Source organism: Populus euphratica, unplaced genomic scaffold (assembly GCF_000495115.2).
Source record: "Populus euphratica unplaced genomic scaffold, PopEup_1.0 scaffold38.1, whole genome shotgun sequence".
NCBI lineage: Eukaryota > Viridiplantae > Streptophyta > Magnoliopsida > Malpighiales > Salicaceae > Populus > Populus euphratica.
In genome coordinates this window covers 33,489-48,407 of record NW_011499911.1, presented here as the reverse complement: position 1 = coordinate 48,407, position 14,919 = coordinate 33,489, and the positions used below count along the sequence as shown (strand labels likewise).

The following is a 14,919-nucleotide window of genomic DNA, read 5'->3' as shown; positions in this document are numbered from 1 at the left end:
ATTATGCCGAAACAAAGACAAACACTATTATTTTTGAAATTTAAGGTTTATTATTTTGTTTATTACAATTCTTTTTTTAAAAGCTATTGAATTTATTATACGAAGGTCCTAAACTTCAAAAAAAGAAAAAAGAAAAAAATTGTTTTGAAAGTGATAAATCTTTTATTGTCAACCGTCAACTTCTTAAATCATGACAAATAAAATATTAATAAGAACAAATAATTATCTTTTCTCCAACATAAAAAAGAACCTCACTCCTTGACCTATTGAATTTTAAAACAATATCACTTGGTGTGATTGATAAGTCAATGAGGAACCTACACTATTATTGCTAATTAGTATACCTTAAACTGTTCCGAAAATACGATTATGTTTTACGAAGAACACTTGCTATCGTGATTCTGCAGACATGTCACATGCATGAATAAGTTAAAAAAGATGGTATTAGAAAAGATGACGTGTTTATTCAATATCCAGCTAGACCAATCGCCAGAAAGTCCAGTTCTATAAGTTAAGAAAATGTTTTTTGTTTTTTATGTTTTTGTTCTGAAAAGGCCACGTCTTGTTAGCTAGCAGTTCAAGCACCTGAACATAAATAAATAACCGCTTCATCTCCTCGCAAATCTCCTCTCTCCTCCACTAAACCCCACATAACTCTACTTCATGCCAGAAGGTTGCAACTCTCGCCCCTTCTCATGGCTAATGAAATCTTGCTTCCCAAATCCGAAAGACACCAGCTACAACCCTCTATCTCCAAACCCAATCATCACAGTCGCCACCACCACTTTCTCTTCTCTTCCAGACGATCTTCTCTTAGAATGCCTCTCTAGAGTCCCTTCCTCTTCCCTCCCTTCCATTTCCCACGTTTGCCGCCGCTGGTCTCTCCTCCTCCACTCTCCTTCCTTCCTCAACCTTCGCTTTCTCAACCACTCCATCCATCCCACCATCTTCACCCTCTCCGCCCCCCTTGTCGCCTCCCTCCGCCTCCACAATGGCAATGATGCCAATACCGATGACCCTTTGTGGAAAGTTGCTTCGTGTCTTCCTTTCCCTCTGACCTCGTTGGATAGCTTTTCTCACGCGCGTTTGTCTGCAATTGGACCCAGAATCTACATCATTGGGCGAAACGAAATGTTTTGTTATGATGTCTGGAGTGGCATAATTACTTCAAGATGTTCAATGATTTTTCCACGAAAGAAATTTGCTACTGCAGTGTTTTCGGGTAAAATTTATGTCGCAGGAGGTGGGTCACGAGCTGGGGCAGCATTGGAGGAGTATGACCCAGACACTGATACTTGGCGCGTGGTTTCAAACGCGTTGAGGAGGAGATATGGTTGCATTGGGGCGGCTGTTGATGGTGTGTTTTATGTGATTGGGGGGCTTAAAATTGGTGGCGCCTTGGGTAATGAAATCACACGCGCCGCTACAGCAGGGACAGAGGCTTATATGTATGCCAGTTCGATGGATTTGTTTGATGTGGAGGCGAGTGCGTGGTTAAGGAGTAGAGCAGTTCCTGGTGGCGGGTGTGTAGTAGCTGCATGTGCTGTGGCGGGCTACGTCTACATTTTAGCTAGCCACGCGGTGGAGCTATCATTTTGGAGCTTTGATGCCCGTAGGCATGGCGGTGGGTTTGGAAAGTGGTGTAGGATAAAGAGTCCACCATTGCCAGCTCAAGTTAGACTAGACAGCACAGTTGGGTTTAGCTGTGTAGGAGTTGAAAACAAGATGGTGTTAATTCAAGTTAGGGGGTGCATTGATGATTTGTTAAGGAGGAGTGGGAGGAGTGTTAGGGGATTAAAAGAGGGATTGGTCTTGATTTATGATTGTATTAGTGGAGAATGGAGCAGAGGGCCTGATTTGCCGGAGGTGATTCGACGCGGCGCCTGTGTGACTGTGGAATGCTAGAGGGAGTAAAATTAATGCTAAGTTTATAGCCATTTATAATGGTGGTGCATATGAGGCAAAGCAGTGTTATCGGGGCCACCTTACGCATGTCGTTTAGATAGCAGACAAAATCATGGGTGTTCGTGACATGTTTTAATTACACTATTTACAATAAAGAAAAAGTGGCGTCGATTGAGTTTTATTTTATTTTTTTAATTGAAGGCATCTTGATTTGATTGGCCTATTTTTAGCTCCAGTAACAGAAGTTGACAAAATTAGGGCGATTGTGTGTCCTTGGGCAACATTATACCATTTACGATAAAGAAAATGCATTTTATAAACATTATCACAAGGAGTATAATTTGTTGACCAATTTTTGGAGAATTCATTATTGAGCCTTGTCATGGAGTTTAGCACGGAAAGGAATCAGAGCATGTTTTAGATTCAGAATGAGGTTAATTTAATTCTTGAAGTGTTTTTTTATTTTTAAAAAAATTCAAAAAATAATTATACCAATTATTATAAAACATATATTCTACGCCTTGGGTAAAAACAAAAGTCTCACTCGATTGTAAATTTATCATCAATTATTCTAGTAGCTACTGTTGAAGTTCAAAATTTCAAACTACATGTAGTCGAAAAAAATTATCTCTTCCAGCTTAATACAGTGATTAGCATGATATAGAGAATATTTATTATTGTTGCTGCTGCTCAAAAACACAATATAATATAAGTTCACTGCTCAAAACCGTTTTAAAAAATTGGTCGCAAGAATTATGAAATTTTTTTTTTTACAAACCAGGATAGTAAATGCCATAGCTTATCTCATGGCAAGCTAGAAAATATATATTGAGTCTAAGAAAAAAAAAATATATATATACATATAGACTATTTAGTATGAAGTATTTGGAGATGCGGGGGATCGAACCCCGTGCCTCTCGCATGCAAAGCGAGCGCTCTACCATTTGAGCTACATCCCCGCCACGGAAGCTCTAAATTAGATTATCTGTAATAAAGATATCAAGTAGCGAGATGACATCAGGCTACGTGAGAAACGACACTCTGCCAATACTCACAGGTATAGCTCTAGCCTGGTTTAAAATTTAAATTTTGAGTTTTAATTAGGTGGTTCAGGTGAATTTTTATTTAAAAAAATTATAATAATATTATTTTAATAAAAAATAAAAAATAAAAAATTATAATTAAGTTTTTATTGAATTTTTCTAAATAATTGGTTTAATCAAATTAACTAAGTTATACCAAACCATAATTTTTTTTATTTTTTTTTAACTCCATCCGGTTTCAATACTAAATTAGCTGAAACCAAGGTCGATTCAAGGTATAAAAAATCCAAGGTCGATTCAAGGTCTAAAAACAATACTTACAGATTGAAAATCTGAAATTGCTCAACGGCGGCGAAGTCCCATTTTTATTTTATTAATTTCTAACGAGTATAGGTAAGAAACCAAGCCATTAAGGCTCAAGAGTTTAAAAGGAAAGGAGTTACGCTCTTCTCTCTTTTCGCTCCTTTATTATAGTATGGAAAATTTTATGGTAACAGAGTAGTTAGTAATATTTTGTTATTTATTTTTTTAAAAAATAAAATAGATAAAAAATAAAATTTATAACCCAATAAAAATATTTTTATTATATATTTTTCTTTTTTTATATATTTAAAAATAAATCAATAAAATAACTAATAAAATACAACTATGTACTCTTCAAACACTGTAAAATTTCTCATTCCATGAAACCTTCCCCCCCAAAAAAATTAAAATAAAAAATAAAATCCAAAAAGAACCTAAAACCTCCCCTGTTCTGATTCGCTTCCCCCTCTCTTTCTCTCGAAAATAAAGAAATAATAAAAAAAATAATACTGAGAGATGGATTTTCAAGTTGTCGTCCTTGCCGGTGGCACCTGTAAAAAATTACTTCCTCTCGTCTCCAAGGTTTGCTTCCTACTTTATTCACTTTCTGTATGTTTCTCGAGATAAAAAAATTAAAAATAAAAACCGCTCTAATTGCTCCACCGACGAAGATTTATTTTTATTTCTGTCCTCTCTTCGATTTTATTTTCTTGCTTATTTTTGTTTGCTGAATGCAGGATGTGCCAAAAGCTCTGCTTCCGGTCGCGAACCGGCCGGTTCTTTCTTACGTGTTGGAGCAGTTGGAAATCAGTAATCTTAAGGATCTTATAGTTGTATGCTTCTCTTTATTTGAACTTTTGTTTTTTGTGTATCCTTCTGATCTTTTTGCTTGTTCTGTTTTGCTTTCTCTAGTAGTGGTGGTGGTGGAAGAAAATTGCAAAATGTAGAAGAAAACTGAACTTTATAAAAACCCGCTGCTGCTTCTGTTTTGAAATGTTCATTCATAATTTAAATTATTAAAGTGTAATTCCATTGTTAGGATTATAAAGTGAATTACTAGCAAATGTGTAACAGTGATGGCTTTTTTAGTTGCCTTTGGGGTTTAGGGTTTCTTTCTAATAGCCCCTTTTTTGTGTTGCTGTATAGGTTGTTGAAGGGGAAGATGCAGCTCTTCACGTTGGTGGTTGGATATCAAATGCTTATGTTGATCGTTTACATGTCGAGGTATTTTTTTTTTCTTTTTTAATTTTAATATCTAACGCAATAAAAATAGTTGTATTTTGTTGGTCAAATTTGATTGTAAATGTCTGTGGTCAGTGCTTGATGGTATGGTGTTTTTTAGTTACTGAAATAACTAAGTAGAATTTGGTAGGAATATTGCTCGGAAATGATTAGGCTAAACAATTGAGAAATGAGTCTTCACTTCGTGAAACTGTTTAACTAAATAACTAAAACTATAGCGTGGCCTTGACAAATGAACATCAACTATAGTTACTAATTTGGTGATCCATTTGACATGGACGTATGTCAATTGCTGCCTTGGTATGTATCTAAATGTGGAGCTTGCCAATGTTTAGAAGAATTTTCCTTGTAGCAGATTATTCTGTTGTCTGTCTCAAAGTATCAGAAAATGGGACTTCAAGCCAGAGTCAGGGTCTGAGTAATATCAGGAAGAAAAAGACTATTATTACAATTCCCTATCACTTGTCTGTTTCATTACAAATCCCTCTATTTTTCTGTTCTTTGCATATTTTGTGACTGAAATAACACGCTTAATGGTAGGAAATTTCCATCTGCTTGATGAAAAAGTTGAGAAATGAATAACTCAAAATCTTTGCAGAATTTTGAACTCCATACTGAAGAGTGTTAGTTGATGAACAATGGATTGTTGCGATGTTGGTTTTCAAGTGCTGAGAAAAAGATCTCCTCGATTAAAGCTCATGGCATGCTAACATGCCATCAAATCTCCAAAAAGCTTTTTTGTCACCAAACATGTTTCACTTACTAACCCCCAACCCCCTTTCTGCTTTTTTTTTTTGTGACTGTTGGCTTCCTGTCTCATTCCTTATTGGTAGTGGTTGAGACATTTTTTCCTCAATCCAGTTGCAGTTAGTGCACTCGGTGGCTAATTGATGCATTCTCTTCAGTACATTATACTAATATAGTGGCCCAGGGGGGCTTCTTGTCAAAAACAATTATGTGAGTCCCCTGCCATTTCCCTTTCAGCCTTTTCCATCCCATCTTTTAGGCGTGTGAAGAGCTGAAAATTAAACATCAATACAGACCACACCTTTTGTCTTTTTTATGCTCCTGTGTTGTTTCGTGTAAATATTCTGAATAACAACAAGATGGGTAAAAACGTGATTATGAATCCCTCATCACTGTCATTATGGGAGGAGTGATTATTTAGGATGCTACAGCTTATAATAACTAATAATAAGAATCTTGTCCTAGGACTAGGTTATGCATTATGATAATTGTGGCACAGGCATATCTTTTATTGCATGACTTTCTACTGTTGAATGACTGATGCTGGTGTATGAAACCATAAAATAGTAGAGAGATTGTTGAATTTTTTGAAAATGCTCACCACTTTTAAGCGTACAAGAACAAGTCAATTGAAATTGAAAGGTACAGTACTTCAATTCTTTGTTAAACTGAAAGCAAACACATTGGTCATGGACCTGGGCCAAATCAGTTTGGAACTTGCTGTTTTGTTAGTTTTTTAGCTTCTTGCTGGAGGCCATATATGCTATCAATATCTTTGCCACAGATACCATTTACTATATACAGTTCATATTATTCTCTAAAAAGATGTCATTTCATTTTTCTGCAATCTTACAAATGGAAGCTGGCATCATGTGCTTTGTGTTGCAACATATTGCATTTCGTGAGCATCAATCCTCGATGTAAGCATTGTTATATTTCAGGATTGTTATTAACTCATGGTATTCTTCTCTTTGTCATTCATTTTTTCTCTCTAAAAGTAGACTTTATAGATGCTTTATAATGCTGTAGGTTGCTGCAGTTCCAGAGGATGTTGGAACAGCTGGTGCTCTTCGGGCCATTGCTCACCACTTGACTGCAAATGACATTTTGGTCAGCGTTTAAACACCTTTTAGTTTTTGAGTTCTAAGCCTTCAATTATTTGCAGCCATTTATGCTTCATCTTCCTGCAGGTTGTGAGTGGAGATCTTGTTTCTGATATTCCTCCTGGTGCACTTGCAGCTGTTCATAGACAGCATGATGCTGTGGTGACGACAGTGCTTTGCTCTGCTCCTGTCAGTGGTCCTACAGAGTCAGGATCTTCAGGTGGGAAAGATAAAATCAAGAAACCAAGACGCTACAACATCATTGGCTTGGACCCCTCAAAACAGTTTTTATTACACATAGCAACAGGTTGGATGTTTTGGATTTTGTGTTATTCAGAGTTCCATTTATCTGCTCATAATGCTCATGCTGGAACTTCTTGCAGGAGCTGAAGTTGAGAAAGAGATTCGAATCCAGAAAAGCATTCTTCGTGCAGTAGATCAGGTAAGGGAGAGCCATCTATCTCAATCATCTTATTAAAAACTTCCAATCCTTGTTTAGTTTTTGCACTTTCCAGAACAGATTGAAATCCCAGCATTACACTTTTATTATTTTCATATTTCTAGTTCTTAGTTGTATTTGATGATATTTTGTATGAACTGTAGCTCTTACTCTACTCTTCTTTTCTGTCACTTTGTTAGATGGAAATACGAGCTGATCTCATGGATGCTCATATGTATGCATTCAAGAGGTTGGTCTGTTTTTAACTTGTCATCTTTTCCTTGTTTTTCTTATCAAGAGTCCTCCATCACCATCCCTGTGTATCTCTTTCAGGTCTGTTTTGCAAGAAGTTTTGGATGAAAAGGATAAATTTCGAAGCTTAAAAGAGGATATGCTGCCCTATCTTGTTCGGAGTCAGATGGTTAGTAAAATAAATTTCTTTTATAATTGATTTTTTTTGGCTTGCATGTTGATATAGAAAACTTAAATTGGTGCAAATGTATCCATTTAATGTTAGAAATCAGAGGTATTATTGAATGGTGCTCCACAAGCAAAAAATGGAAATGAGAAGGTTAGTTCCCAAAACAACCAAGCAGTGCTATCTCGGATCTTGGCTAATGCATCTACTCCGAGCTTCCATGATCTTTATGCTTTGAGTAACAACTCTACTCTGGTTCAAAGAATCCATAAATGCTGTGCTTATATTGCCAGCGAGAGCAGATACTGTCAACGCTTAAATTCTATTCAAGCATTCAATGATATAAATCGAGATGTGAGTTTATGCTGCTGATGTTCTTATTTGCTATTATTATAATTTTCAAATCTATTTTTGCAGTTTTTATTGATTTAGTTGAAATTAATTTTCAATCTGTGAAATGTCAGGTCATAGGCGATGCCAGTCATCTGTCAGGCTATTCCTTCTCTGCTCATAACAACATCATACATCCTTCTGCACAGCTTGGATCAAGAACTACTGTGAGTCCAGTAAACTTAAAAAATCTCACTTCTTAAACCACTTATTTAGTTTCAGTAATAATTTATCTTGGGGGTTTTGTCTTGTACATTTGGTCTTATACTTGGATGTTAATTTGATGAGTGTAGGTGGGGCCTCATTGTATGCTATGGGAAGGTTCACAAATGGGTGACAAGTGTAGTGTCAAGCGATCTGTCATTGGCCGTCACTGCCGGATAGGTTCTAACGTGAAGGTATGGAGATTTTAAATATAAAGATAACACAAACTAGAATGCACAAGAAATAGTATATACCATAACACTAGCTAGAATGAACCTACAAGGTTGATTGCTATATATGTTTCCTTAATTTTTATACATTCATCAAGAAAACAACATATTTTAACTTTGTCAACATGATTGTCAAGACATTGAATCTAATTACTCTGTAACCGCAGGTTGTTAATTCAGTCATCATGAACCATGTCACCATTGGAGATGGTTGTTCAATCCAAGGCTCTGTGATTTGTAGCAATGCACAGCTCCAAGAGCGAGCTGTGTTGAAAGACTGCCAGGTCATCTCACCCTCCCTCCCTCCCTCTTCTCTCTCACAAAGCTATGCACGCACAGCACAGTTTCGTGTGTTTTCTATGTTTTCATTTTTCTGTTTTTGTTCCAGGTTGGAGCAGGTTTTGTGGTTACCGCAGGCAGTGAGCACAAGGGAGAGTCTTTGGCTAGAAAATAGAAGTAAAGAAGAAAAACCCTTGCTTGGAAGAGAATGCTAATGCGAAGGAGTCTTCTGAATCGTGTAGTGTGCTAATCATAGGTCAGAGTAAAAATTTTGGTGATTGCTGCCATCGAGTAGAGCAGGTGATACCTCTGGCAAGCAAAAAGAATCTTTGGCAAGGAGAAATACCAATCTTAATGAGTGTACTATTCAGCTTCAACCATTTGTTTGTTTGTTCTTACAACTTTCTTTTTATATGGTCAGAGTTGCTTGTATCTGATAGAATCCGTCCCATATATTATTAAGGACCCGGGAAAAAATAAATTAGCGCCAATTTTTTCATATCCTTGTAAAAGGTGTTCAAAGTTCTTGGCTGCTGGATCAAGCATTTATCAATTCCGGGGGTCTCCATTAAGGTTGTTGTGGTGTAATTCTGTGTCTGCATGTGAAATGTTTGTTCTTCAGCCTCTATTCTAGTTGTGATGGTAACATTGCATTAGGGCTAATAATGTAAGCTGACAAGAACGTTTGATTAGCCAACCAGTAATAATATTTGAAGCATTTGCATGTCCTACTCCACAGATACATGACTCGAGATGCTTGTGTTTGAGCTAGGTAGTGCTAGAACCTGTTTGATCCCGAAGCTTTAATAAGGTGGGGACTGATTAAAGAATCATGTTGTCGGGGCTGTCTTAACAGAGAAGTTTCCCATCTGGGCATTACTAAAGCAATGTTTCGTGTCTTCGGAGAAGACATCTTCCTTAAACATGGGTTTCTCCCCCCTCCCTATCACTTCGGCAAATGGAGCTATAATCCAATCCAATCTTGGACTCGAAAAAAGATTGGAATGAAAATCCTGCTTCTGCAATTGATGGTTTATTACATGATGCTCAATGCTGTTGAAGAGACCATTGCTCATTATCTGCAATGTATGTCCTGGATTGACTATAAGAGTCCCCTTAATTTTTGGTGTACGAAAGTTGGTTGGAATTGATTCGAAAATAATTACCAGTTTTTATATATATATACATATATATTCTACTTACAAAAAAAAAAAAAAAACTAAAAGGTATTACTCTTTTATATATATATAATCTTCATATAAATTTTGGATACACTGTAATGATTATTATATCCTTAAAAGTAAAATGACTTATACCTATTATTTAATTTAGGGGTAACATCTGATTGTGCAGGGAATTCACGAACTTACCCTAGAAGACAAAAAAAAAAAAAAACAGCGAGTGTGCAAGGACATTTAGATATTTTTCTTTTGTTTTTGGGTAATTATTAAATTGTGGGAGAAGTTGTTGCATCTTTTACTAGTTATATAATATTATTTAAATTATTAAACTGGAGGCCCGTGGTGCTCTAAAAAAATTTGTTGCAGCTTGTACAACCAAGTTATGTGGCTAAATGGTGGCTTTCAAGGTGGCGACGGAATCGTTTTGGTGGTGCCTACATGACCATGCAACGAATGTTCCCTCTTTGCCTTTGGGTCGCCATCCATGACCTTTTTTTTTTTTTTTTTCCTTCTTTTCTCTCTCATTCTATAAAAGCATGCTATCAATAAAAAATCTAAATGCAGCCCTTTAATTAATTATATCTTCAAGTCTGATCCCTGTCTTTTGATTAATATTTTTTTTATTTAAAATAATTTATAAAAAAGTATTTTTAATTTCATCCCTAATGAATTTTTTTATCTTTGAAATCTAATCTTTACAAAATTCAATGCCTTTAGTTAGTTTTTTCTCTTTCTCAAGGCTTCGTTTTTGTCTTTTGATTATTATTTTTTTCATTTGAAATAATTTATAAATTTAATTTTTTTTTAATTTCATACCTTATGGATTTTCTCATATGTTTAATTTTGTTTTTATTCTTTTAATTTCTATTTATTTTATCTAAATGGTTTATATTTTTTGTTTCATTCTCAAATTTTTTCCTTTTTTTTTTTCATTTCCTATTGGATTTTTCGTTCTTTTTGAAAAAAAAATCATGTTACCTAGAGCCTTTTCTTTTTAGGCTTTGCACAATTTAGTTTTTTTTTAAAGATTTTTACTTTTAAATTAAATACAAGTATCAATTATTTAGCATGCTTTGTTCCAAATTCTTTTGAAAACTGGGCTAGCCTAATCTCTAGGTCCCCTAGATCACGAGTTAACCCGTCAAGTTGTGCATAGTTTTAAAATAGTGTATTTTAATTTTTTTGGAATTTTGAATTTTGTTTTCAATTGAGTCCCTTACTCTATTGATTTTTTTTTTTGAATTCTTTTGAGAAGTTGTAGCTTTAGGAATTTCAATTTTGCCATTCAATTCCATATTTGATGATATTTGAGGTTTTGACTCTTAATGTTTTGATTTTTAATTTTTATTCTTCGTCCTTTTATCAAATTTTTTTTTTTAATTTCATCATTTAATTCATAATTTTAATTTTTTTTAATTTCATCACTTGGGTGTGCTGATATTTTTTCTTCTTGATTTCATCATTTTGATTCTTTGGGATTGATAGTCGTTATTTTTTTCAGTTCTCTTTCTATGATATCAAGTCATTATCTTTTTTATTTTTTAAAATATACTTACAATGCTTAAGCATCATTTTTTCACGCTTCAAAAAAATAAACATAACCTGCAATAAAGCACATATAAGCTTTTTAATTAATTGATTATCTGTTGTTAAACACCTATGTATGAGATGCAATTAGGGTAAGGTTTTTTAAGAATAAATATAGGCAAAGCCTTAATTAACTACCTTTATGATGAGGATGAAAATAAATTATCAAGAAAAAAATTAGGGTGCTTTATATAAATTGATAAAATTAGACTTGAAAGACTTGGTAGGTTTGACAGTACCTGCGAGAAAAACACTCTTATATTTAAGTCAGTAAAGTGTTTGTACATATGAAAAAAAAGTGAATTGTATTTGTGTGTATAGGGAGAATAAATGGTATTCTCTATACTTAAATGTTCTTTAAATTTTTTAAATCTTGTATTAGACTTGTGTTGTGATAGACTTATATTGAGTCTTGTGTTGTTTAAAAAAATGAGCTCTCAGAATATATGTTTATATAGACTTTCTTAAGATAAATGTTTAGATATTTGATATAAATATTATATATATTTGTAGAGGTATTTATAGAGATATGTTTATTATAAAAAAACACCATAAAAATTATAAAAATAATAGAGAAAAAGGATTGGACAACCCAGGTAAATGCTGGGTTGCCCGATGTTTGTGGGTTTAGCTAGGCCCACTTTGAGCTGATGGGGCATAAGTATATGATATGGGCAATGTGGACCCTATTTAAAGCCCAATTGAACTCTACTGAAGAATTAATATTATTATGTGGTTTTTTTAATATATCTTCACTTAATATCATTCATTTTTATTTTCTAACTAGTAATTTATTATTTATAATTTAAAATAAAAAAATTGATCTTTATTAAAAATCTTATGAAAAAGATAACATCATTTATTGAAACTTGAAAGGGAAGTTCCAATGGCTCTATCCTTTAATTACTAGCAGGTTATTGGTAATTTTGGTTTAGTCAAATTACTCATTTAATCATTGAATAAATACTTCAATGCTTACGACTCAAAGCCAATTTTTGTATTTTTATTTTTTATAGAATAATGTAATTACTTTGATACTTCCAAAGACAAAAACAATAAAACTCTCATCTAAGGGCATTTTTTTTATTTTGTTTTATTGTAAATTTCAATGGTGCCTAGAGGCATTGTTGTAAATCAAATTCATTTAATGTGATTACAAAAACCCTGGATGGCTCATGTGACGCATGTGTCAACTTGTAAACGATCCTTGCGCTGTTCGAACAATGTGTGAAGGGCCCTCCAACCACCAAATGCAATCTTTCAGGGCGATGTTTGAAAAATCTTGGCGTCCTTTAAAAGATTTTGGCATCCTCAACTTAATGAGGCTGCTTGTGCCAACATTCATGGTGGTTGATGTCGGAGGCCATATTTTTTTCCTCCCTTCTTCTCTCTCTCTCCACTTAGATTTTCATGTCAATCCCTTAAAAATTCAAAAACAACCCTTTAATTTATTAGTTCTTAAAATTTAATCCTTTATTTATTTATTTATTTATTTTATCTTGAATAATTTATAAAATTAGTGTGCTTTTTTAATTTCACTCCTCTTAATTTTTTTTATCTTTCAAATTCCATTTATATTCTCTTGATAGCTATTTAAGCTTCTTAATTAAATTTTAGTTTAAGAACTAACGAGTTGCAAGTTTTTTAGATTACACCAGATTTAAAAGGTTCACCTACATTTTTTTTTAGGATAATGTTTCTTGCTTTTTCTTTGAAGTTTTACTCTTTTGTTTGTGGTTTTTTTTCAATTAAATTAACATTGAGTTGTTTGATAATCTGAATAGACTCAAGTGTGGTTCTTTTCAGCCTAACACTTTTTTTACATAAAAAAATTAGCTTGACTAGCACCAAAGCGTAAGTAACATATCTAGTAACTAACTATAGGAACAATATATTCAAGAAAAAAAAAAGGCCTTGATGATAAGGATCTCTTCCAACCCTATTTGATTTTTTTCACAAGTAATTGTGATGATAATAAGAATTGAAGGAGGTGCGAGATAATGATTCTTTATTTGATTTTGAGGATATTTCTTTCTAACATGACTTGTTTTTTTTTTAAAACTAATATTTTTTATTTTATTTTTTATCCTTTTTTTAAGTTTAGTTTTGTTATTTTTTTAGTTGATTCTTTGTTGAGAATAAGTTTTTTTATTGAACCTAAGTACAAGATTTTATAAGTTACAAGCTTTAGAAATTAGACTAGGTTTAGGAGGTTTGTCCAAGTTTTTTTTTTCTTTCTTTTTTCAAGCTTATGTTTTCTTATTATCTTTTTTTATTTTTTTATTTTTTTCTAGGTTTGGTTCTATTGGGTTAGCACTTTATGATTTGTTTTTCAATCTCACCCTCTATCATTTTTTAATCTATAAATAATCTATAAAATTAAAAATATTTTGCAATTTCACCCTTTTTAATTTTTTGATCTTTCAAATTTGGTTTTCATTCTTTTAATTATTATTTATTTCGTTTGGCACCATTCCTTTTTTCTCTCTCTTCAAATTTCATCCCCCTTAGGTGTTTTTCTCTTAAATTTTACACTTATTTTTTTATTAATATTTTACAACGATTTCATCCTTTAAAATTAAATTGAATGATATTTAAGCTGCTTGATTGAATGGAGATCTAAGATTTAACGAGTTGCAAGTTTTAAATTAGACTAGATTTAAGAAGTTCGTCTAAGTATTCTTATTTTTATTTTTTTATTTTTTAAGATGATGTTTTTTTCCTTTTTCTTTGAAGGTTTAGTCTTTTTTTTGGCAGTTTTTCTTCAATTAGATTAGGATTAAATTGTTTGATCATAATAAATTGAGATGTATTTATTTTTTAGCCTAACACTTTTTTTATATAAAAAAATTACTTGATCAGCAGCAAAATATAAGCATATATCTATCTGGTAACCAACTATGGCAACATCACACCCGGGAAAAAAAAAAAAATCGATGATAAGAATCGTCTCCAACCTTATTTCACACACACACACACAGATATATATATATATATATATATATATATATATATATATTTCCTACAGGACTTGGTTGCCATGCATGGTGGTTTATAATGAAAAAATGGGAGTGACGATGACAGTGACGGGAATGCAAATGGTAGTTGACATTGGAGGTTAAATTGGTGGTCAAGGATCACATGCAGCCGTTTCCTGAGTTTTTGTCGTTTTTTGCCGAGACTTGGTCGACAAACATCGCTCCGAGAAGAATTTTTTAATTATTGATCATTAAACTAAATTAAAAAAAAAGGGCTTTCTCAGTTAATTATTCAGTCTATGAATTTATATGATTTTAGCGTCGCGTCGTTTTTAGATAATGCATGTGGCCAGTATATATATGTCAATCAATGAAAGCCAAATCGCTGACTTGTACAAAACAATGTTGACTGTGGCTATAAAATTAAGATGTGACCCTCAATTATTTTTTTAATTTAGTTTTATTGTATTTATTAGAAATTAAATTTTTTGATTTATTTATAATTATTTTATATAATATTATTAGGGTTTTTAAAAAATATCTTGTCATCAAATTAATATTTAATTTTATAAAAAACAATTTAATCTTATAGTTTAGAAGAAATTAAAAATTAGGGATCAAGACTACTAAGCGATTGTTTTGGATTTCACCTTGTTAAAGTTATTATTTGATCCCATTAGTTTTTTGTCTGATATTTTGATTTAAAATTTTATTTATTATTCTTTCAACCTTTAGTTTGAAAGAGTAGGGAGAACGAGTTACTGAAAAATAATAAGAAGAGAAAAATTTATAGATTGACTACCTTGAGACCATAAAAAAATATTTTTTATGTTAATAAATTTTATTTAATAAGAAGAGTTTTATTGAAGT

General features: G+C 32.9%; 2 protein-coding genes and 1 non-coding gene across 3 annotated transcripts; 2 read left to right on the top strand and 1 right to left on the bottom strand.

Annotated features, from left to right (window-relative positions):
- The first annotated feature begins 499 nt into the window (after positions 1 to 499).
- On the top strand, positions 500 to 2,225 carry LOC105133917 (F-box/kelch-repeat protein At5g26960-like). Its single transcript, XM_011038077.1, has one exon. The coding sequence runs from the start codon at positions 664 to 666 to the stop codon at positions 1,903 to 1,905; it is 1,242 nt and encodes a 413-aa protein (XP_011036379.1). The 5' UTR covers positions 500 to 663; the 3' UTR covers positions 1,906 to 2,225.
- Positions 2,226 to 2,791: 566 nt separating this feature from the next.
- TRNAA-UGC (transfer RNA alanine (anticodon UGC)) lies at positions 2,792 to 2,864 on the bottom strand. The gene has a single exon. It is a non-coding gene; the product is annotated as a tRNA-Ala (tRNA).
- Positions 2,865 to 3,639: 775 nt separating this feature from the next.
- LOC105133916 (translation initiation factor eIF-2B subunit gamma-like) lies at positions 3,640 to 8,891 on the top strand. Its single transcript, XM_011038076.1, has 13 exons — positions 3,640 to 3,833; positions 3,989 to 4,084; positions 4,398 to 4,475; positions 6,270 to 6,350; positions 6,431 to 6,650; positions 6,727 to 6,785; positions 6,983 to 7,032; positions 7,116 to 7,203; positions 7,300 to 7,554; positions 7,665 to 7,757; positions 7,884 to 7,988; positions 8,192 to 8,308; positions 8,413 to 8,891. Exons 1-13 carry the CDS (start codon positions 3,768 to 3,770, stop codon positions 8,476 to 8,478), a joined length of 1,374 nt encoding a protein of 457 aa, XP_011036378.1. The 5' UTR covers positions 3,640 to 3,767; the 3' UTR covers positions 8,479 to 8,891.
- Positions 8,892 to 14,919: the final 6,028 nt, after the last annotated feature.

Bases quoted from the DNA above. Each gene is read 5' to 3' on its own strand.
- LOC105133917 (XM_011038077.1), top strand. From the start codon at position 664: ATGCCAGAAGGTTGCAACTCTCGCCCCTTCTCATGGCTAATGAAATCT.
- LOC105133916 (XM_011038076.1), top strand. From the start codon at position 3,768: ATGGATTTTCAAGTTGTCGTCCTTGCCGGTGGCACCTGTAAAAAATTA. The intron at 6,786-6,982 runs GTAAGGGAGAGC...TCACTTTGTTAG, and splicing joins TTCTTCGTGCAGTAGATCAG to ATGGAAATACGAGCTGATCT. The intron at 7,204-7,299 runs GTTAGTAAAATA...ATTTAATGTTAG, and splicing joins ATCTTGTTCGGAGTCAGATG to AAATCAGAGGTATTATTGAA.